Here is a 22,459-nt window from a genome sequence, read left to right as displayed (position 1 = left end):
TCCCAGTGTGCACCTGGCCTCATGTTTCGACTTAGCTGCTATGTTTCAGATATTTTGTCAAGCTGTCTATTCCCTCAGGTCGAATGTTATCACATGCTGCCTTAATCTATTGATGTGTGTGGACCCCTGATAAATCACTGAGCTATGAATGCACTCAGTTGGCACCTTAATGATATTTTAATACAGTGACCAAAACAAAATATAATCATAAATGCACACAACACCTTCTTTAAGCAAACTGTCACACCTCAACCTGCCATGCTGAAAGCAACAAAGGCTGATTTTTATTTTGTTTTTCTGATTGCAGACTCTGTATCCAGTGCCTCTGGCCCTCTGCTCGTGGAAGTTGCCAAAACTCCTGGTTCTAACCTTGGAGTGGCTCTAACTACCTCCATGTACTGCAACAAACAGGTCATTGTGATAGACAAAATTAAATCTGGAAGTATTGCCGACAGGTAAGTTATAGTCCAATACTTTTTCACAGTTTACTATGGAATACTGCAAAATGTAACATCTGGAGCAAACATTCTATTGATTTTTATCTTAACGCAAGAACCAGTTCTTGTTTGAGTGTACTCTGTCAAGAGGATGAAGAGATCACGTATGTAGCTGCAAGGTTCCAGTCAATTACCATTTCATGTTAAAACCAGTGTGTGACTCCATCCGTGCAGGACCATCACTGACAGTCCCAAATGCAGTGCCCTCATACGAAAATGCCTTCTTCTGTTCTCCTGTACCATGTCTTTCAAAGTCAACTGCCTGGACAAAGAAATGTGCTTGCATAATTATCTGTTAGCTGTTTCCAATTCTGGTATTTACTGTTTGATGTTTCCACCTGTGGGCAAAATTCCGATCACAGTATTTCAGCCTGTATTCCAAAGGCATTGTTGGGGTACAGGATGAATCCTATTTCTAGTAGGGAAAGTTTCACCCTTTAGAGTGGTCATTGGGTATTACAAATTCAGATGGACAGAGACTAACTAATGCATCAGTGTGTCAACATATAATGAACATATATGGTAGTGTGTGTGTGTGCATAGGACATTTAGTATGTGTATGAGGATCTTTTGGTGATGAGAACGCAAGATGAATAAATACGAAAAATCCTGGGTTTGTTGTGTTAATTAATATCAAAGTTTCTGTATGTGATTTGCCTAATAGTGATCCATACTTTATAATAGGAGATCTATTTTTGGCAGGCTTATACTGAACAGAACTTTCATGCAATTTCCCTTACATCCAACGGGATGTACAGTTAGTGTGAGACTTTGCGAGTTTCTATGCTGAAGCAGCACTACAAAATATCTAATAAAATGTAAATGTATATTACCCCTAAAGTGAAAACAAAGTTGCCATCCCCGCAGAAATTATAAATCTGATTCCTTTCTTGGATAATAATGTAAGGTGCGTGTCATTACAATAGTATGGTTGTTAGTTTTATTTCCTATAAATATAGATTTTTGATGTTAGAACTACTTGCAGCTAATCTGAATGAGAAACACAACAATGGTTTACAAATTATTTTGTTAATCTGTATATATCATGTGTGGCATCAAAAACTTCATTGTAAAAATACCTGTTGTGTGTATGTTTTAACCTGACCTCATGAACTGTTCTCTCATCCAGGTGTGGGGCGTTGCATATCGGTGATCACATCTTGTCGGTGGATGGCACAAGTATGGAATATTGCACGTTGGCTGAGGCCACCCAGCTGTTAGCTAGCACATCTGAGCATGTGAAGCTCGAGATTTTACCCTACCACCAGACCCGCTTGGCATTAAAAGGTCCAGATCACGGTACGGTAATCTTAAACCTTTTGTGCGTTGCTACTGAACTAGCATGTTCACAGCTTATCCTTTTTGTTATTTTCTAATATAGAACCACTGCAGAGTAAATGCCACTCAGCCCCACAATACAGGGTAGCATGTCCAGGGAAATGTAACATAAGTGAAATTAACACTAATAGCTCAAATAATACAAGTGAGAACTTTCAGGAGGTTTCAGCTTATGTCCAGGTAAAAAATCTACCTCTGAGATGTTCCTCCAAGCCTAGCATGTGTAGTCTTGTGGTACATAATGGTCCTAGAGGTCAGAGGTGTGTATCCCTTCCAACATCTATGGCTCTTTATCGCAGGGTTTCATTCTACAAGCTGTGAATGCTCTTTTTCTTTTAATTATGAAACCTGATGGGATTCATAGCCTTCAAGCTGAGCAGCAAAACGTTTCCTTTGAGATATGATGTCTGTATGTATGAAAACAAATTATGTTAACTCCCACGAAGAAAAATGTTATTGAGGCTATGCATTAGATTCATTTTTTTTCATTCAGACACATTTCACGGGTTGCACGAGATTAATAAAATCCTTTTAGACAGTAAGTAGGAATTCTGAAAAATAAATCACATCCTTAATGTTGTTAAAAAATGCCAGCTGCTGTTATGAGATGCACAGATTGCACACATATTAACATTTAATATGCAAAGCAGCCTAACCATCTCACAAGAGGGCAAGTCTGGAGTACCACGGGGCGCATACTTCTGTGGTTCCGTGGGGAAAATGGAAAGTTCTGAGTAGAAAACAGTGGCGTTACACGGATTGCATCCAAGTGAAATATGCACTGTGGTAACAGACATTCATTGCGATAATGTGAGTTTGGCACTCATTTCTAAAGTAACATATGGTGATAACAGTAAAAGAAAAAGCAAAATTGATTAAGAAGTGCCTGGGAAAATATGCTGGGAAGCCCATGTGCAAATAAACAACCATGTTGCTTTACTAAACGCCCAAGCCGTGTGTCCTGCGTTGACAGCCAAGTCTGTCCTTGTATGAAATAGAATATGTATAAGTGCCAATCCATGCACAAAATAGATCCTTAATCACCAGCGTTCTGAGAATAGCATGCCCTTGTTAATGCCAAATGCCTCTATTTGTTTTTCATTTGAATAACGTGCTCTGCCCTGTGGATGTACTCTATTCTATTCTATGTTACAATTTGTGGAGGTTTGCCACTGAACCTGCTCTTTCTGCATCTGTGAACAATGAGATTAAATATAATTGTGTACATCGTGTGTAATCATGGGGGTCTGGTGATTTATGCCATTATGCATCTAATCTTCTTGCTTGCTGCTTTCAGTTTCGCTGCTGCCTTGTTCATTAAAATTCAGTTACCTTTCCCTCTTCTCTGGTTGTTTTGTTTGTTTTCCAATTTCTCGTCATCCCTTCATGCGGGCAGTAAAGGTTCAAAGGAACAAAGACGGGCAACTTCCCTGGAACTCCTCTGCCAACAGCCACAGCCGCCAACATTATAACACCTACCACCCTGATCATTGCAGGACGCCAGCCATGAAATGCCAGAAACCACCTCCTCAAAAACTCCTTCGTAATGTCCCTTTCTTCTCCTGGCTTTCCTTTTTCAATCTTTTTTCTGTTCTTTACCATACTTCGCACATTCCAGGCATTGAAAACTTTTAGTTTTGTCACTCTATCCTTCTGACAATAACACAAAATTCTGTATTGTGAGAGTTCTAGGTGGGCGTTTTATTGGGTTTGGGGGGTATGGGAAACACACGCACAACACAACCTAGTTACTGTACTTACAGCAGGTGTGTAGTATGTTTGCACCAGAGTTCAAGAGACTTGTGTTAATTATGGCATGTCACAAATTAAAATGATAGTTGTGATGTGCATGCTTGTGTGTCAGTACTTACACATCCAGATGTCAAGCCCCAGCTTAATGTCAATAACAGTTGTCTTGTTTGTCATGGGTGTTTTATATAGGCTGCCTCTAGTACATGGTTGTTATGTATTCTTGCGCAAAGTTTGAATTGTGACGTTGCCACCATAGCATTTAATAGATGGCCCAGTCTGTAGAAACATTCCATTGGCTACTGGAGTAATACGATTGCCATACAAACTTTACACCAGAATCCCTTTCATTCGCAACACCTATAGTCTTCTCAGCTACAAAACTTACAAAACATGATTTGGGTTTTATGCGTAGAAAAATGACTATAAACCATGTCAGATGAGAAAGCGTGTTGCTAATTGTTCTCTTTCTTACAGCAGCATTGGTATCCTCCTCCTTCTCTCCTACCTCCATGAGTGCATACAGCTTGAGTTCACTCAACACTGGTACCCTACCTCGCAGTCTGTACCCAACCAGTCCACGTGGGACCCTGATGAGGCGGAGAATGAAAAAGAAAGACTTCAAAAGCTCATGTAAGCTTCCTTGGTCTTTTCAAACATGCATTTATTCAAAGCCGTTAAAGGAAAGTTCTGGTACCGTAATCATGTCCTAGAAAATCTCTGGTAAAACGATTTCGGTAAAATATTTACTGGTAAAACCCAGGAGACTGTTGTTTCTTCCATTAACATTTTGTGTTTTTTACCTTATCTAATAACAGGGTTGAATATCCAAAACATGCTTAATGATGAGTGTTTTAGTTGGATGAGATATAAGGCAGCAGAGAGTCTAACGCGAGGTCGAGGGCTGGGTCACATGTGAAATCACTCACAACACATCTTAATGGAAAATACATTTCAGCATTAATTTCTCCTTCCATTAGCACTAATGAAAAAACATTAGCAGTCAAGTGCCTAATTTACCTGGATTGAGGAAATGACTGGCACACTATAATGTGATGTAGGCCTCAATTATGAGTGATTTCCTTGCTAAATGGCTCTTTATATTTGCTTTTTTACCATAAATTTAATGATTTTAGTGAAAACATGTTATGCATTATTTTTATATCCCGCAAAATGATATGACAGAGGTAACCTATTATAAATCTCTGATAAATGTTTTTATTTCTACCTGTGCTGAAAGTAGAGAGAAAACACAATTTCAGCCAATTTCCTTTGAACCTTCTCAGAGAGATTTTTATTGACTTCCCATTACAAGTATAGACTGCCATAGGTCAGTGCTTTACCATGATCTAAGTGACACGGCAATCATAGACCGAGAAACTGTTTTGATTAAAACACAGAATCATATCTAAAAGGATGTGTTGCCGGATTATTGACTGGAGACATCATCAATTAAAATACACAACAACAAGACAAACGTTTGTACATACATATGGAATCTATGTCACATCAAGTTGCAGTAGTCTGTTTTTTGGTTCCTTTAGGGCAGTCACCGACTTTGAGGTGACTATGAGGTGCTGTCATTGAAAAGCTTGTCTTGCTGTATTTACCATCTCTGATATTTCTTGGTGAAATATAGCAGCTATATGCATTTGGCTTTGTACGAATTTTAATTTAAACAAAATTTTCCAATTTCATCACTTTGCACAAATGTCCAAAAATAAGGAGGGACCCCCAACTAAACAAACAAAAAACAAAGCAGAGAGCTCTAAATTTTCGTTAGCATTTCCACTCTCACACTAAATTATTTTTTCTCAAGCACCCTCTCATGCTAACTCTCACGCTCTCTCCCACGTTCTCTCCTTAGCTTCTCCGCTGACCGCTTCCATGTCCCTGTCTCCTTTCCTGCAGCTCAGCTTCATCTTTTTCCACCTCTTGTTTCTGTCTTCTTTCTTCATCCACTTCTCCCAATGTCTTCTTTCTTCATCTGTTTCTCAGTGAACCAGGCCTCCCGGCCCACTCTTACAAAAGGGCAGCACCTCAGGGCGCACCCTCTCCCCCAATTGAAGGAAAGGGGAGAGGCTGTCAGTGTTGCACCGATAGATACATGCAGTAACTACCACAGTGTATATAATAAAAGCGTATCCTTTCCTGCAACTCACCTTCATCTTTTTCCTCCTTTTGTTTGTCTGTCTGTCTTTCTTCATCTGCTTATCTCCATGTCTTATTTCTTCATCTGTTTCTCAGTGAACCAGGCCTCCTGGCCCACTCCTACAAAAGGGCAGCACCTCAGGGGGCACCCTCTCCCCTGATTGAAGGAAAGGGGAGAGGCTGTCAGTGTGGCTCTGATTGATACATACAGTAACTACCACCGTGTATATGGTAACTGCGTATTATTCTATACTGAACCTAAAAGGAAACTCCAACACCAGTATAATGTATGAAGTATAAATCGGTAATGTGATTCTTGGGAAATTCACAGTGTTTGCTTGTGTGACGTGCAATACTGGAATATTAAGATATCTTATCCTTCCTCTGTCTTTCAGTGTCATTAGCCTCTAGCACCGTGGGATTAGCAGGACAGGTTGTCCACACGGAGAGCACGGAAGTTGTTCTGACTGCTGACCCTATAGTGGGGTTTGGGATACAGCTCCAGGGCAGCGTGTTTGCCACAGAGACTCTGTCTTCTCCACCTTTGATTTCCTATATCGACATTGACAGTCCAGCTGAAAGGTGAGCAAGTACTCATTTCTAACCCAATTAGGTGCAGCACCGATGTTTTATAATATCTTTGAGCACATAGAGTAGCAGGAACTAAGACTGAACCTGTGCAATTAATTTGCATGGGGAAAAAATAGAAAAACTATATCCATTATGTTATGCTTTTATATTTCATATCCATTGATAGATTTACAAATTACATTGTTCAGAATAAATATTAACAATTGTTTATTGATTCACAATGTACTTGTTGAATCTGCGCTACAGACATTAATATAAAGTCCTTGAGGGAAAATATATTTGAAATTCTAAATTATCCACGCACAAAGTCAGAGTGTTCCTTGTTGAATTTATATCGCTTTCATTCTTTATAATAAGTAGCGTGCAGCACAAATGAACAACATTTAACATCGTGGAAAATGAAAGCCACGTATGCAGCCTATTATGCAAATTGAAGAAAAAAAGATTTCTGAATTTGATGTTATGCTTTGAGTGCCCTCATATGTCATATTTTAGATATGTAATACTCGGTTATATCTTTCTTCCCACACATACAGCTTGTACAACTGCACAATGCACACCGACTTCTTATATTAACACAACTTCTTATACTAAGCAAGACAGAGAAATTATTCTTTCTAACGTAATTGTCCATAACGCTAAATAACATTGAGTGAAATATGGCATACAAGTTTTGATAGTAATTAACTTGTTGGAGTGGCAGTATGCTTTACAAGCTAATACATTAAACAGATGTGACTTGATGGCAGGTATTAATGTGTCTAGTGACTGAAGTCAGTTATGTCTGATTTGCCTTTATTAGGTACAAGCCAATTGATTTTCCTGGTAATTGGACCCTTTTATATATTTTTTTTTTGGTTTTTTTTCTTTCTAAGACTTTTCATTGTGTGCCCCAACAAAATGACCATTTTGTTTCTGGACAGAAAAATGTACAAGAGCTATTTTTGTCATACTTTTTTTTTTTTAGGTTTTTCTAGTAAATTATGCAGAATTATTCCCCCTGCATGCAGTGCATAATCAAATTTCTGTCCTGACAATAAAATATCATGTTCTTGATCTGGTATGGGAAGATTAACAAATTCCAGAGGCTCTGTCATGCAGGCTTTACTATCAGGGGGCTGGAGGCTATATTAATTACAAAAGAGAACAAGCATTGAAAGGCACATGGAGAGCTATAATACTTTTTTTGTGCCGGGGGAAAGCTTCATCATTCAGCACTATATGAACTCTGATCACTTCCTAAGAAAATACTAGCTTTGAATTATTAATCACGTCTTTGGGCCATTTCACTGGCTTCTCAGAATTACACAGTGTTTTTTTGCATTCTGAATTAAGGTGCTTTGCAATGATTCCAAAAATTCTATGTCGGAATAAATAAGTTAGTCCTTAGGTTTGATTGTAGAAAGGGTGATATGGAGATCTTGAGAATTTACTTCTAGAATGCAATATATAAGGGGCAGAGATGATGGGAAGACAAGGTAAAATTAGTTGGGTATTGTTGGTAATTAGTTGGTAATTAGGTGGTTAAGGTCTTAAAGGTTTTTGTTGGTTTGAGGTCTTTTGGGAGGAGAAGGGATTATAGGTATGGCAAAACTGTTGGGTACAAGGCTGGATGATAGAAAGGAATGTTTGAGAGTTGTGAGACAGTACAAAGGTGAGAAAAGATTGTGTGTGTGGGAAGGGGGTTCAGCTGTAAGAGACCACAAGAAGAAAGGGGCAAGTTTAGAGGTAGCAGGGGCAGAGGAATCGTTTGAAACCACCCACCATTAACCCCTTAATGCATTGTTTTCAATAGGTTTTGGGACCGCCCATTGTTCTTAAGGGATTAAGGTTTAAAAGCCATGCCTGGTTTGACCATGTTATTTTTTCTTTCTTTAATCAACCCAGATGTGGAATTCTCCAAGTTGGAGACAGAGTGATAGCAATAAATGGTGTTCAGACTGAGGATAGCACTTTTGAAGAAGCCAATCAGCTTTTACGAGATTCGACCATTGCAGGAAAAGTCACCCTGGAAATTGAGTTTGATGTTGCAGGTAAGTGGACATGTTGAAATAAGTGAGATTCCGTGGTGATGTGAAATAGTATGACATGGACCTTGTATGTGCTAACAGTTACACTTTGATATAATACAAAGTATTGTATGTTGTTTTTCCAGAGTCTGTGATACCCAGCAGCGGAACGTTCCATGTCAAACTACCAAAAAAACACAATGTGGAACTTGGCATAACCATAAGCTGTAAGTTGTTCATTAGTACTTAACTTTTAAAGGGGCGCTTCAATGCCAGTATGCAGCCCCACCAACGAAGAATGCTTTGTGAGTACTTTGTAGCTACTTAATGTGTTCTTTAGCTGCAGCTACCTTTAGGAGGAGCCACACATTGCTTCTCCATGGTCCAGTTTGCATGCCATTTTTGAAATTTGCAAACCATGCAGGTTTCGGAATGTTCACTGACCTTGAGGAAGGCAAATTGTAGTATTTTTTCTGCTTTAGAGGGCAGTCCTCCCAGTCTCATCCCTGCATTTATATGCCATCTCTGCTGAAGATACCCATGTTTCCTGCCTGTATATGTTACCAAATTTTTGTCAAGCCAACATAACACACTGTAGCATTCTGGGCATGAATACACACCTGCGTGTACCATGGCTAGCAATGTTTGATTTAATGTTTGCTGCTTTAAAGAAAAAATGCCCTGAATTGTATTTAAAGTGTTATTTAACTTTTTATTACTACTTTGCACACTAATATATCAAATTCTACCAAAGTCTAGATAACACTGTTCATTGATAGTAGTGATATTGTATACAGTGGCTACACTTATAGTACACTTACAAGGACTCCTTGTCCTATAGCACTCAGAGGGTTAAGAATGGACGGCAACAATAATTCGGGACGTACAAATTGCCAGTAGCAATTGCAGCTTTGAATAGACAGAGTGGCGAAAAAGCAACTACATGTACTATGTTTTTTTGGAAGAGGTTGTAATTAATTTTTGTGTTGGCTTTATTTTATATGAACGTGTTCCAATGAAGCATTTAATTAGTTAAGAGATGTATTCTGTAATAAAATGGAATTCTATATCATTACCATTATGTCAATTGGCATTATATGAAGAATGTGTTTACTTTTCCAAAATGGAAAACTATAGATAACATGGCTCATGTGTGTCTGATTCACAGCTCCTTCCAGTCGGAAGCCTGGCGATGCCTTGATTATCTCTGATATAAAGAAAGGAAGCGTTGCACACCGGTGAGTAACTCTGACCTTCCAGCCTTGTACATGCTATAAATTATACAGTGCCGTCCACTAATATTGGGACCCTTGGTAAATATGTAAAGAATTCTGTGAAAAATTGTCTTTATTATGGATATCAAACAATTGCAAACACAACACAGGTTTATCCAAAACAAATACATTGTAAAATATATGTGTGGCGCAAATTATTGGCTCCATTTTAGTTAATACTTTGTGAAGCCTCCCTTTTTCAAGATAAAAGCTCAGAGTCTACTCCTATAATGCCTGATGAGGTTGGAGAATACATGGCAAGGGATCTGAGACCATTCCTCCATACAGAATATTACAGAATCTCTCCAGATCCTTCAAATTTCATGTTTGGCACTAGCGGGCTCTCCTCTTCAGTTCACCCCACAGGTTTTCTATGGGGTTTAAGTCAGGGGACTGGGATGGCCATGGTATGACCTTGATTTTGTGGTCACTAAAGCATTTTTTGTGTTGATTGTGATGTATGTTTGGGATCATTGCCCTGCTGGAAGATCCATCCACGGCCAATTTTAAGCTTTTTGGCAGAGGCAGTGCAGTGTTCATTTTATGTCTGTTGATATGATGCGATGTATCCTAACAAAAAATCCCCAAAACATTAAAGAGCCACCACCATATTTAATCGTGGGCATGAGATACTTTGCCATATGGCTACCTCTCTGTGTGCGCCAAACCCATCTCTGGTATTTATTGCCAAAAAGCTCCATTCTGGTTTCATCTGACCAGAGAATCCAATCCCATTTGAAGTTCCAGTGTCTGGCAAACTGAAGACGACATGTGATGATGTAGGTGACGTCAGATTGCAGTTTTGGAGACTTTCTGACCCCGAGACGCAACTAACTTCTGCAGGTGCGGATATTTTTGGCCACTTGAACCATCCTCTTTGCAGTGTGTTAAGACAATATAGACCCACATCCTCTTCCAGGTTGATTCATAACATTTCCAGTTGTTTTGCTATTTTCTTATACCCACTTCCCATTTAGTGAAGCTCAACAACAGCTATATTCCTTGGTCTTACTCATTGTGATGAATATTTATACCACACATATATTTCACAGTTTTATTTTTTCGTTGGTTAAACCTGTGTTGTGTTTGCAATTGTTTGATATTCATGAGTATTTTTGGAAGAAAAGATCAAAGGGCTATATTTACTGTATTTAGCAAATATGAGCAAAGAAGGGCGTGAACAATTTTCCACGGCCTTCTTTGCTCATATTTACTAAGGGTGCTATAGCAGGAGAATAAAATAGCTGGACATTATGTCTAGACGGATTAGGACTAACTTCAGCATGTGTGGTTCTGAAAAAGCTGAAAAAACCCAATCAGATGTGCTCCTTGTATTCACGTAACTAATGTTGCAGTTTTTTCATTATGTACTAGTATTAATTACCATTCCCAAATTAGCTCCGAGTCTGTTCTACTTAACACAGATTTTAAATCATGAATCATGAATTTTAACATTTCTGAAATGTGACTTGTAACTTTGTTTTACTACAATCGCCAAGTGAACACCCACATGGTCCGTGTAGAGCATTCATCCTTTATGTCCTGGAACAAAATTAGATAATCCTGACTACTAAAAACCTCAGTTTGTGAAAAGCTCATTGTACAGCTCTGGAGAATATGATGGTGCTATAAAAATGAGTAGATAATAATACTATTAATGTTGCTTTAGCCATGATACTGCCCGTGACTTGCCAGCTGCAGAGGACATCAAGTGGTGATTATAGTTTACGTTTTGTTTCCAGCACTGGTACATTGGAACTTGGGGATAAACTACTTGCTATAGATAACATCCGGCTAGACAACTGCTCTATGGAAGATGCTGTTCAGATATTACAACAATGTGAAGACCTTGTAAAGCTCAAGATCCGAAAAGATGAAGATAACTCGGGTGAGTACGCAACAGAACCTGTGCTGGTACATTCATGTCACTAAATATGTCTCATCATGTCATGGACTGTACCGTCTCATGACAGCATTTTCATATAATAAAGCCTATGGTGTTCTCACACACCAAAAAAAAATAAAATACCATTGTTTGGCAGCATCTGGCCAACAGGCCTGTATTTGGAAAGCGGTTCCACCAGATCCCAATGATATTTTGCCTTATTTGCCTTTGTTTTATACCTGTCTGACCCTTTCTGTTTGCTACCATGGTCTAATTTTCAATCACCCGTCTACTAATGCTTTATCACCTCATGACACAACATTAGCAGGAGTAAAGACTACAGTCTGAGATAATTAGAATTTCCTAACAGTATAATCAATAACACTGCTATTAATTGTAATCTGTCCAAATAAACACAGGCACAATTTTATTTCTTTTTCATTTAAAGAGAGGACATATGAGATGTTTATAGTATAAGTGATTATCTTAGTTTTATTAAAATACTACATATCTGAACCGTGGCAACAGCTGAATTAAGCAACCGTCTACAGCGTTCAAGACTAGATGTTTGATACCTTCCCAGATAAGCGATACGTGCCAGATTCTCCCATGTGGAAAATAAGAATGACCTCAGTAAATTTGTATTTCTGCCATCCTACACAGTGCGAATATGTTGACTAATGAAGATGCAAGACTATTAATCTCCTAAGTGTGTATAATTAATTGGAAATTATCTCAGCTGTAAGATTGAGATGCAAGACCAATAATAACCATTTTGTCACTTACAGATGAACAAGAGAGCACTGGAGCCATTATTTACACCGTTGAACTGAAGAGATATGGAGGCCCATTAGGAATAACTATTTCAGGAACTGAAGAACCATTTGATCCCATAATAATCTCCAGTCTTACAAAGGGAGGGCTAGCAGAAAGGTATGTTGTGCCATGCATAGTATGGGCATTTGCTATGGCTGCTTACTGAAACCATACACAGTACTGAAACTCATACCGTATTCAAGAGGACATTATCTTGGCAACTGCATATAAGAAAAAAAATCTGTATTTTAAATGTAAATCAACTTTATTAGGTTTATTACTTCACTAAAAAAACATTAGCACCGAACTCTAGGACAATATAAACAAAAAGGCTACCCGAGTGTAGAGTAATGGCTGGTACCAAGCATATTGCTTAACGCAAGTAAACCTAGTAATGGCTCGTCCATGTTTATTGTATTAGTCTTACTTATAATCTTAAACTTCTTTGCATCACTTTTTATACATAAGCCCATTTGTTTCCTCTGTAGCCTTCGTGGTGAAGACAGTCTGTAGTTTCTTTGACTTGGAGCAGTGGTTTCCAACACTCGATTTTAAAGAAATATTTGTTTGTGGCCATTGAGGCCTGGATTAGGAATCCACTGGTTTAGATACTTGAATGTCTATGCCTAGGTAGTTATTTTTAATTAGTCACTGCTATTCAAAATGGAGGGACAGCTTCTACTCATTTAGCCATTCTTTCAAACACAGAAATGTCACGTCATCACATTCTAACTATTCTGCCATATTTGCCCTTCTCAAAGGAGAAGCCATCTTGAATCTCATGCGGTGCTTGAAAGTGTAAGGAACCATCACCATAACTTTAATGGCACATTGACGCAGAAACTGTATCTTTCAAAATACATTTATATCATATTTATTTTGTCATTTCATTTTTAGGACTATATAAAAAAGATGAAGAATTGTATATGCTTTTGAAACACAACACAAAGTATCACCTTTATCTAAAGAATACATATCCTTACACGCACTCACACTTACTGCGCGTAGCGCACACTTGATTTTTAAGGCAGTCATTGACCAACAGATGGACGAGAGTCTTGTGTACATACGCAGTCTGCTCAGATGGCTATTTTATGTTAGTGTGGCATCCCGCCATCTCGGGTGATGGCCAAAGTTGAAATAAACATTGCTATAGACCATAACTTTGCAACGTGTGTGTCACAGCAAAATCCTACCAAATGTACTGTTTACTGAGCAGTTGGAAGATATATATTATTTAGATACAATTTCCATCGTTATTTTGAAAGATTTATGTGTGTTCGCAGGGGTGAAGCACTCAAAAGTGGATGCGGGCAATGTGTGCAGCAAGACAGGGCCTAATCGCCATTTCTTACAACATCATCTCCCCATTATTGATACCCAAGCCACCTGCGATTGCCAAATAAGAACTATGAAAAGCCTGCTTTGAATAGAATGCATTATTAAGTAACACGGACGGTTGTCGATTTGCCGTTATTATAAGCAGATCCCACGATAATTCCAGTCAGTCAGTCCATTCAGGACATCGCTTTACGTGTCCGTCTGCGTACACAGATAAAATAACTTTGATGCGGCTTAGAAATATCCTTGGTGGGTTTCTCGTATTATGCATCCTAGACACGTCTTTGTTGAAGGGGTCACAGAGCCAAAGTACGAGAAGCTCATTACATGCCCACCTACTGGCAATGATTTCATCGAGGGATTTAATATTAAAATTACCAGAAGCCGTCAGCGCAGTGTAGCGGCGCTCCAAGCATTACTAGCCTTTATATTGAGTGTTATTACACTTCTAAACATTTTCTTGACTGTGGTTTCAATTGCAATATGTGGAGTTAAACCCGTTATTCCTGTTGGGATATTGTTATTAAATGAATTAGAATGTTGATTCATACCACATCAATCCATTTTTTTCTTCTTATGTTTGTCTTTTTTGTGTGAATACCAATAAGTAAACTGAGCTTTGTTGTCCCACATGGGACAAGATCAAACTATGAAGAAGACTAAGCACATACACACACTATACTCTCTTGCTGCGTAAAAAGAGATATAATGAAATGTATATGCTTTGTTGCAGAACTGGCGCAATACACATAGGAGACCGAATTCTGGCTATCAACAGCAACAGTTTGAAAGGGAAGCCTTTGAGTGAAGCCATTCATTTGCTACAGATGGCAGGAGAGACAGTCACTTTAAAAATAAAAAAACAAACCGATGGTAAGCTGAGCAATAGGACGGGGGGTTCTTTGGTAATGTCTGTTTGCAGAAAACCATCCATAAAATCATGCAATTCTTTGAGCAGAAATATCATTAAATGGACACATTCACGTTGACTCTTTAGATTCTGGGTTATATGCTTCAACAGCCATGACTAACGGGTTTGGGAATATATTGGAAAATCAAAGGGACCACGCAGCCATTATATGCATGATGGCTGGAATGTCCCTTTACGTTAATCCCTAAACAACTCTCTCCTAGGTTATTAAAACTACTCCCAGGTTGCAGAGATGTTCTTAGAAACTTTGGGGAATGTTCAGTGCAATTGTATGTCCCATAGCGGGTTTACCCTGCAATAACAGATGAGTTAGCAAATACTACAAGATCAGGCATTTCATCTCTTGGGCTATAACCAGCCCATCATTTGTAGCCCACGGTTTATAATACAGCAAAAGAAGTATTTCTATATGACAGCATGTTTTTTTAAACGTGTTATTCCCTTTAGAAACAAGTCCCAAGCCATTTACACCATCCAGCAGGATAAGTGAGATGTGTGATGTGGATGACGAGACACCGGTTACACAGAAGTCCAGCAACCTATCTGATGTGTACTCCACCACAGTTCCTAGTGTGGACAGTGCGGTGGAGTCCTGGGATGGATCCGCTGTTGACACCACTTTTGGAAGTCAAGGTAAATATCTGTGAAGTTGTTCACTTTTTTGAATTTTAGTTTAAATGTCATTGTGCTGGTCAAACGTATGCTTGAAACATGCTTTCCTGATGTTTTCCTAGTTGTATGATAAGCAGGCGATCCAGGCCTACCCAAGACAGTTGCCCATATACCGCATTTGCTCGATTATAAGACGACCCCCCAAAATCTGAATATTAATTTAGGAAAATTTAAGAAAAAAAAAAAATAATAATTTAAGAAAAAGCCTCAATATAAGACGACCCTATAGGAAAAAAGTTTTACCAGTAAATTCATGTAAACTATTTTTTTATTTTTTTTTAAATAAAAGCTATGATTGAGAAAAATCCCCCTATATGCCACTGTGCCCCATGATATGCTTTTTAACCCTCTAAATACCACTGTGCCCCATGAAATGCCTGTTAACCCTCTATATGCCACTGTGCCCAGTGAAATGCCTTTTGACCCCTATGTGCCACTCTGATGTAGACATTAAAATTCTGCTAACGCAGAATCAGCCTGTCTACCATTGATCTCGAAGCATTCAAGGGCAAAGATACTGTGTCTCGGACATATATGGATATGTACTGTCGATAACTAGAATGTACCGACGCTGTGCCAGTAGTTCCTGGTATAACTCATATTTCCTGAAGTATTGTGTGTTAGTTTACACTAATCACTTACTATCTCAGTGTGTCACAGGATGCATTGGCTCGTCATTCATTAAAGATTGAGATGGCAGATTTGAACTTACTTTTGACCTTTAATAGTCATGTTGTCTGCTCTTATGACTGATTTACCTTCAGCGCTGCTTTTGAAACAGATTACCTGACATCGTAAAAGTAGATGTCAGGTGAAGGATGTGTTTATGGTTCATTGATACGACGTGGATCAAAACCTGAAATGTTAATGTAACTGCCTCCCCGCGGGGGAAATTTCACCTTCACACCTTCATCTTTAGTGTAACTAAGTTAATCAAAACCTGTTATAGATTATATCTTTTTAAATTTTGTCAAATCAGTAATTGTTTAGTTTACAATTTTACCCAATGGGAGCTGAGATATTTGGCATAAAGTGGCAAAACAAGTATTATCTGATCATTTTTGTGTCCCTTACAAAGGCAGGAACAACAATCATCAGCTTAAAACTTAAAGGGACAGTTTGCAGTGTTCTGTAGTGAACTTCTGTGATTTTCTTCAGGGGGTAACTTCCAGGCTTCTGGATTCAGCTTCAACGCGTTTGAATGGAGAAACCCGAAGCAGAAAGGCAGCTTATCTCCACTAAGCAGGTCACAAACTAACCATTATCAGGATACGGGACTTAGTGATGACGAATGGGATAGACCTACAACTAGTAGGTAAGTAGCTGTCACGTATAGGAAATATACACCAACGGCCCTGGCCGCTCCACTGTTCTGTTGACTGCTGGCAAATACGTTTTCAAAATCAGGAACCCCTCACAGGAAAAAGGGGCAGATGTGGGACATGTTGTAGCACCAGAACATTGCCCACGTAACATAGATGGAGTATACTGTATGTTGACTGCTAGGTAATGGTGCTAGACCTACTTGTGGTGTCACTAAATATTGTCTATGTGACAAGTACTTGTTGGTACGAAGCAAACTGCCACTGTAATTCAGAAATAATGTGAAATGCATCATGGATACCAAATTAAAGAGGTTTTATTGATGACTTGGAGGCACATGCCCCATTCCTCCAATGAATCCTGAAATAATGGAGCAAATCCACATTTTTACTTGAATTGTAACAGCCTGCTTAAGGAACACAGTACATTGGGCCATGGCCAAAGACTCAGACTAGTCCCAGAGGTGTAGATTATGTTGTAGAGGGACATAAAGATATGTATTTGTGTTCCGGCACAATCACAGAATTAGCAGTTTGACACACAGGCTATATTGTGTAAGTACAGCAATTCCCTAGCCCTGAGCAACGTGGTGTCAACTTCACACCACCTGTTTTCCAAAAAAATGCAAAAAGCCCTTGGTTATTGCAAATTACTCTGTTTCCGCACCTGTATATTAGAATTTTCAGTGGTACCTGACAAAGCGCACTCCATTTAGAAGAAAATCTATACCTCCCAGCATCAATTAAAATTGCTCAAATTTTGGCAATGTGAATAAAAGTCATTTGCATCATATTCTGTTACTCTGTGCTGCACACATCCCTGTGCATACAGAGTCACAATCTATTCTGTACTATTAGAAATTACCCTGAAGCAGGTGAGTAGTTCGTCATTATGTGTTTCTAGCAGTCACATTTTTTTTTCCTCTCCCCCTCAGTTACACCGTAGGACAAGGAGAACCAGAACCTGATCAAGAGGAAAACTTCTGGTCCCAGGCACTGGAGGATTTAGAAACATGTGGCCAGTCGGGGATCCTGAGAGAGTTAGAGGTACTGCACGCTCACTGAGCAGACCGTGGGACCGCTCGCGTTTCCTTGTTCATCCTTTCAACAACCCTTTTTATTATTTCTTCCAGGAGAGTCCAGATACACACGCATATATCAGAAACATGATCCTCCTGGTATATCATGTGTGGGCATGTCTTCTTGTGTGTGTGTGTAAAACTTAGCATGGTTCTGCATTTATAATTCTGACTTTTAAACTGCACCTTGCACTGGTTTGTGATATGTGGGTGTAAATAATAACATATGTGAAACCATCTTCTTGTAATAATGAATAGATAGCTGTATTGGTCCAACATGGAGTACTTTAAAGTAGCAGGAAATGTCCCTGGCAAGCTGTTTAAACACTATAGAAAATGTATAGTGTTATCAGACACAAGAAGACAAAATGTATCCAACTTCCAAAGACGGTACAGCGCTACGGAATTTGATGGCGCTATATAAAACAATAAATAAGAAGAAGAAAGCGCTGACAACATTCTGTATCTTCCATCATCCCAGTGTGATACTACCAATGTGTAATGTAGGTCAAAGAGTGACAATGTTTTTTCTACTTACTCTGAAGGCAACAATCATGTCAGGCAGCACGCTGAGCCTAAATCACGACAACGCACAGCCACGTGGACAGCTGGGGAGACAAGGAAGCTTCCAAGAAAAAAACTCTGTCAGGCAGCATTACAGCCAGAATGCCCGCAGCAACACTTTACCGTCTGACGTTGGAAGGAAATCTGTGGCCATGAGAAAAATTAAACAAGAAATGAAAGAAATTATGTCACCTACTCCTGTGGAGTTACACAAGGTGAGAATCCCTGGTCAATGTAGTGGATATCATTCTCCCTACTCGCCATCACACACACCCCTGTATCAATTCATTCACCAACTGGAGGTTAAAGGAGTGCCATTGGGTGCTTCTGTTATTGCGCAATGAGTGTCCTGCAAGTTCTTAGTCACCAGCTTTCTCCTGACATTAATCAGCTAGACGGTCCAAGTCAGCATCAGCAGGCACTCCAGCACTCGCAGCTTTTTGCACTGAGCCACCATGCTTTGGTATGTGGGAAGGAGTGTTATGGCTTCAATATCTCAAAATTAAAAATATAAAACAAAAAAGGTAGGTCTTTCAAAGAACTTGAAAAATAATGTCTAAAGTTAAATGTAGCTAACATTAGTACTGTCTCCAAAACAGGTCTCCTTATTTAAGGACTCTGATCGTGAGGACTTTGGTTTTAGCGTTGCTGATGGTTTACTGGAAAAAGGTGTATACGTAAAGAATATTCGTCCAAATGGGCCTGGAGATATAGCTGGCCTAAAGCCATATGACCGGCTTTTGCAGGTAAAAGATCCACCCCAGAGTAATCGTAACCCTTCAGTTACACCATTAGAATTGTTTTATTTATATAACGCCAACAATTTACGCAGTGCTTCTTGCAATAAATATATTCACGACAAACCGATACATTAGGTGGAGAGAGCCCTGCTCAGAAGTTTATAATCTAGAGGGAATGGGGTGACAAACACAGGTTGTGGAGAAAGGAGAGGTGTAAGTGTGGGGATTGTATCAGCGACAGGGAAGTGCTAGCAGCTAAGATGGTGCAGCCTCTCTGAAGCACCCGATGTAGATGTGTTTGGTATTATTTGACAGTAAAAACGCAGCAGTAACTAGAAGCTTTAATAGATGCTGGTTCACTTAACGTGGTTGCACAGGATGTTTGGACACTGTGTCCAAGACTATTCTTTAACCATTCTTTCTTAATTTCATTCACTTCTCTTGCATTTGTGGATTTTCCTCATAAAACATCCACTAAAAACATGTGCAAAGCAAAAGGTAGACAGATTTTACTGTCAGAAAGATAACAAAACGCTGCCGTGTCGCCAGGGAGAAGACAGAAATGAGATGTTACGTGCTGTGTCCCTTTAAAAAGCCGCTTAATATAAAATCCCTGCCACCCCTACTATAGAACTCGTATTAAAGTACCTGTCCATTTTAATTAGCCTGCATCGCAATGTTTAAGAATTATAATACCAACAATCATAATATGTGTTCTCTTCTTTCATTGTAGGTAAATCACATACGTACCAGAGATTTTGACTGTTGCCTGGTCGTTCCACTTATAGCGGACTCGGGCAACAAACTAGATTTAGTTATTAGCAGAAATCCAATAGCTTCGCAGAAGGATGCGCCAGATGTGGCAGCCCTGCCCGTAGACGAATGGACAGATCACAATGACGCCTTCTCCCATCAAGCAAGTGGCCGGCTGCCAGGGGCGGATATGAGAGATTCCACTAATACTTTATAGCAGGACTGTATAGGTGTAGTTTATTGACACTGTAGCAAACTAAATATTTTAATGAAGAAAAAGAACTGGTGCTAATTCCCTGTCAAATGACCTGTGACGTTTCAGATACAACGTCCCTGGTGCCGCTTTACTGTTAAAGCGGGACACAAATTTAGGTACTTTATACACATAGGACAGGAGTAGCAGGGGTTTTTACTTACAAACTACTACTTTGTGAGCACTCTAATATACGAGTGCCATTCCTAGTTTAATACAGAGGAAACATAGGGCTTTCACGATACGCTGTGAAGCTTCTAGACGTGGCACGGCCTGTGAACTATGAGAAAGCGTCACACAGCTGTGTGCGCACTTCAAAAGCTGCTGAAAAGAATTTCTTTTAATTATGTTTTTAGCACATTTTAATCTGTCGAGGAATCATTTAATAAGGACCTGCTAGACTGAGACGGTCAGTCTGTTTTATGCTCATGGGCTCCCTCCCCTCGTACCATGTACAGTTTCATCGCGTATTCATGTTTGCGGTAGTGGCCAAGGGTTCACATACGTGGTGCTTGACCCCTATTGTGCCAAGCGTGTCGCTGACCCCTCGGACATGCAGCGGGCCCTGGCACTGTATTGCTTGCTCTGTTCCACACCCCGAAACATTTTAATTGTGAGATGAATAAACCTGGCTCTGCTGTTTGTATAGTTGCATCGAAATGTTCAGAGCCATGTGCTAGTGTTGTTTTAGGACTGTACATGTGTTACATTGCTTTGCCAATGGTTTTATCCCTCGAAGCAATAAAGAAATTCCTATTTTGATTGGATACTCACCAGCAGCTCTGATATTTACTAGTGACATCTGCTCAATGGGAGAAGATCCAGAAGAGAATCCAAGCATCCATTTCTCTGTGTATGTGTGTGTGATACCACTGACTACAGCCCTGTTGGTATTGTCAATACACGTTACCCTTTCCTGTACTAATACACTGTTTTAAAAACACTGCCAGTCAAAATATGAATTCTTAACAAAATAAATGTATATGGGAGAAGAAATCATTTATCTTAAGTCAAATATGTATTTTTGTTTGTAACAAACAAGTATTAAACTGTAAAGTATTTTTGTACAAATTTAATACTTTAATAGCATGACATTGTCTATGTATGGTTTTGAGAACCCAACCTGTTGCAAATTTGTATGGAACAATGATACTGTACAAACTGGAATAAACCGTGCTTTAAAAACAAAAAACAGTGCACTATGAACACAAACATGATTTAGGAGATGAACATGTATTTTGTGGGATGCAGAGGGTTATAACATCTGTCAATACTTAAATGGCATGGCCACCGGTCTCCAATACAGCGTATAGTAAAATGCATCCACTGGTTTGTATTCGCTTTCCAACAGGTTACCTGAGATCAATCCGTTATCAGTCCCGTGTTACAACATTGTACTTCTAGGACAAAACCGGTAGCCATGAAACAATTGGTAACAGAACCAAAACAGTTGAGATGGCAGCCTTAACTTACTGGCTTATTGCCAGTTATCCACCCAAAAAAGGGGGACGTTTACAAGTGAAGTCCTTGACTCCTTGGACTTCACTATACGTTTTGAAGGTCCTTAACATCGCGCTTCTGCTGCAAAACGAGCTTAGCTGGCCCTGCATAATGTATAGTTAAATCAGCAGGATATGTTTAAATCTCCTCAAACATTAAATGATACATTACACAGGGCCAGCTCAGCCGTTCACAATGTATAGCGAAGCACGGGTTTCCACAGTCACTATTACATGTTTACACGTATTCATAAATCGAGCCAAACAGATATTTAAAATAAACCTATCAAAAGTAGCATCATTGTTATATTTTTAGGGATATTTGTAAAACCACTTTACATACATTTGTATACAAACAATTATTTACATCAAAATATGGGAGAAGCTACAGCTGCAATCCCACTCCTATTGCATGCCAGTATCTATCCATTTATCTGTGTATCTGTATATTATAGATATATATATATATATACACATACATTTATATATATTAACATACTATACCGTCTCTAGCACATTGTGTTCTACATGATACATTCCCTATCCATGTGCATATTGAATAATTTTCATTAGTGCAGAATCATAAGACCCACATTCCAATTTGTTATTTAAATTTGGGGTGCTGACTTCAGTTATACGCAACAAGCCTACTTGAGATGTAAATTGAAAACCTCAATATCTCATAATTCAAAGATCTAATCCCCAAGATCTAATTACCAGCATTGATAAAATTGTCACCATTAAGCTTTGTGACGTTCGAAATGTTTCCGCACTTTTATCTTTATTAAAAAAGCGTGTAAACATACCTAGAAGTGTCACACTTATCACTTGTTTGCTGCAGTTGCCATAGTAACATGTACAAGTCAACATACTTGATATATAAGTTTTATGCTAAATTGTAAACACCAGTCTATATGTAATTATGATAGGATCAAAAAAATGTTTTGTTTGCCTACGTTAAAAATGTGGATACAGAAAAGCAGATATAGCTAGGA

At 39.0% G+C, this 22,459-nt stretch overlaps 1 protein-coding gene across 7 annotated transcripts in view; it reads left to right on the top strand.

Moving 5' to 3' along the window:
• The window catches only part of GRIP1 (glutamate receptor interacting protein 1), a 188,371-nt gene extending 167,214 nt beyond the window's left edge, over positions 1-21,157 (top strand). For 3 of the 7 annotated variants that reach the window (XM_053465590.1, XM_053465588.1, XM_053465589.1), the window contains exons 8-24: positions 308-455; positions 1,627-1,796; positions 3,232-3,378; positions 4,065-4,217; positions 6,131-6,317; positions 8,214-8,359; positions 8,482-8,562; positions 9,504-9,573; positions 11,352-11,497; positions 12,283-12,427; positions 14,385-14,524; positions 15,030-15,215; positions 16,413-16,569; positions 17,512-17,623; positions 18,201-18,434; positions 18,819-18,965; positions 19,693-21,157. In XM_053465590.1, the coding sequence (XP_053321565.1) occupies positions 308-455; positions 1,627-1,796; positions 3,232-3,378; positions 4,065-4,217; positions 6,131-6,317; positions 8,214-8,359; positions 8,482-8,562; positions 9,504-9,573; positions 11,352-11,497; positions 12,283-12,427; positions 14,385-14,524; positions 15,030-15,215; positions 16,413-16,569; positions 17,512-17,623; positions 18,201-18,434; positions 18,819-18,965; positions 19,693-19,929 (2,606 nt within the window). In that variant the 3' untranslated portion in view covers positions 19,930-21,157. Of the gene's footprint in view, positions 1-307; positions 456-1,626; positions 1,797-3,231; positions 3,379-4,061; positions 4,218-6,130; positions 6,318-8,213; positions 8,360-8,481; positions 8,563-9,503; positions 9,574-11,351; positions 11,498-12,282; positions 12,428-14,384; positions 14,525-15,029; positions 15,216-16,412; positions 16,570-17,511; positions 17,624-18,200; positions 18,435-18,818; positions 18,966-19,692 lie in introns of all 7 variants that reach the window. The other 4 variants (XM_053465594.1, XM_053465592.1, XM_053465593.1 and 1 more) reach the window with 2 other exon arrangements.
• Positions 21,158-22,459: the final 1,302 nt, after the last annotated feature.

This window comes from Spea bombifrons, chromosome 4, assembly GCF_027358695.1.
Source record: "Spea bombifrons isolate aSpeBom1 chromosome 4, aSpeBom1.2.pri, whole genome shotgun sequence".
Taxonomy (NCBI): domain Eukaryota; kingdom Metazoa; phylum Chordata; class Amphibia; order Anura; family Pelobatidae; genus Spea; species Spea bombifrons.
This window is presented reverse-complemented; position numbering and strand designations above follow the sequence as displayed.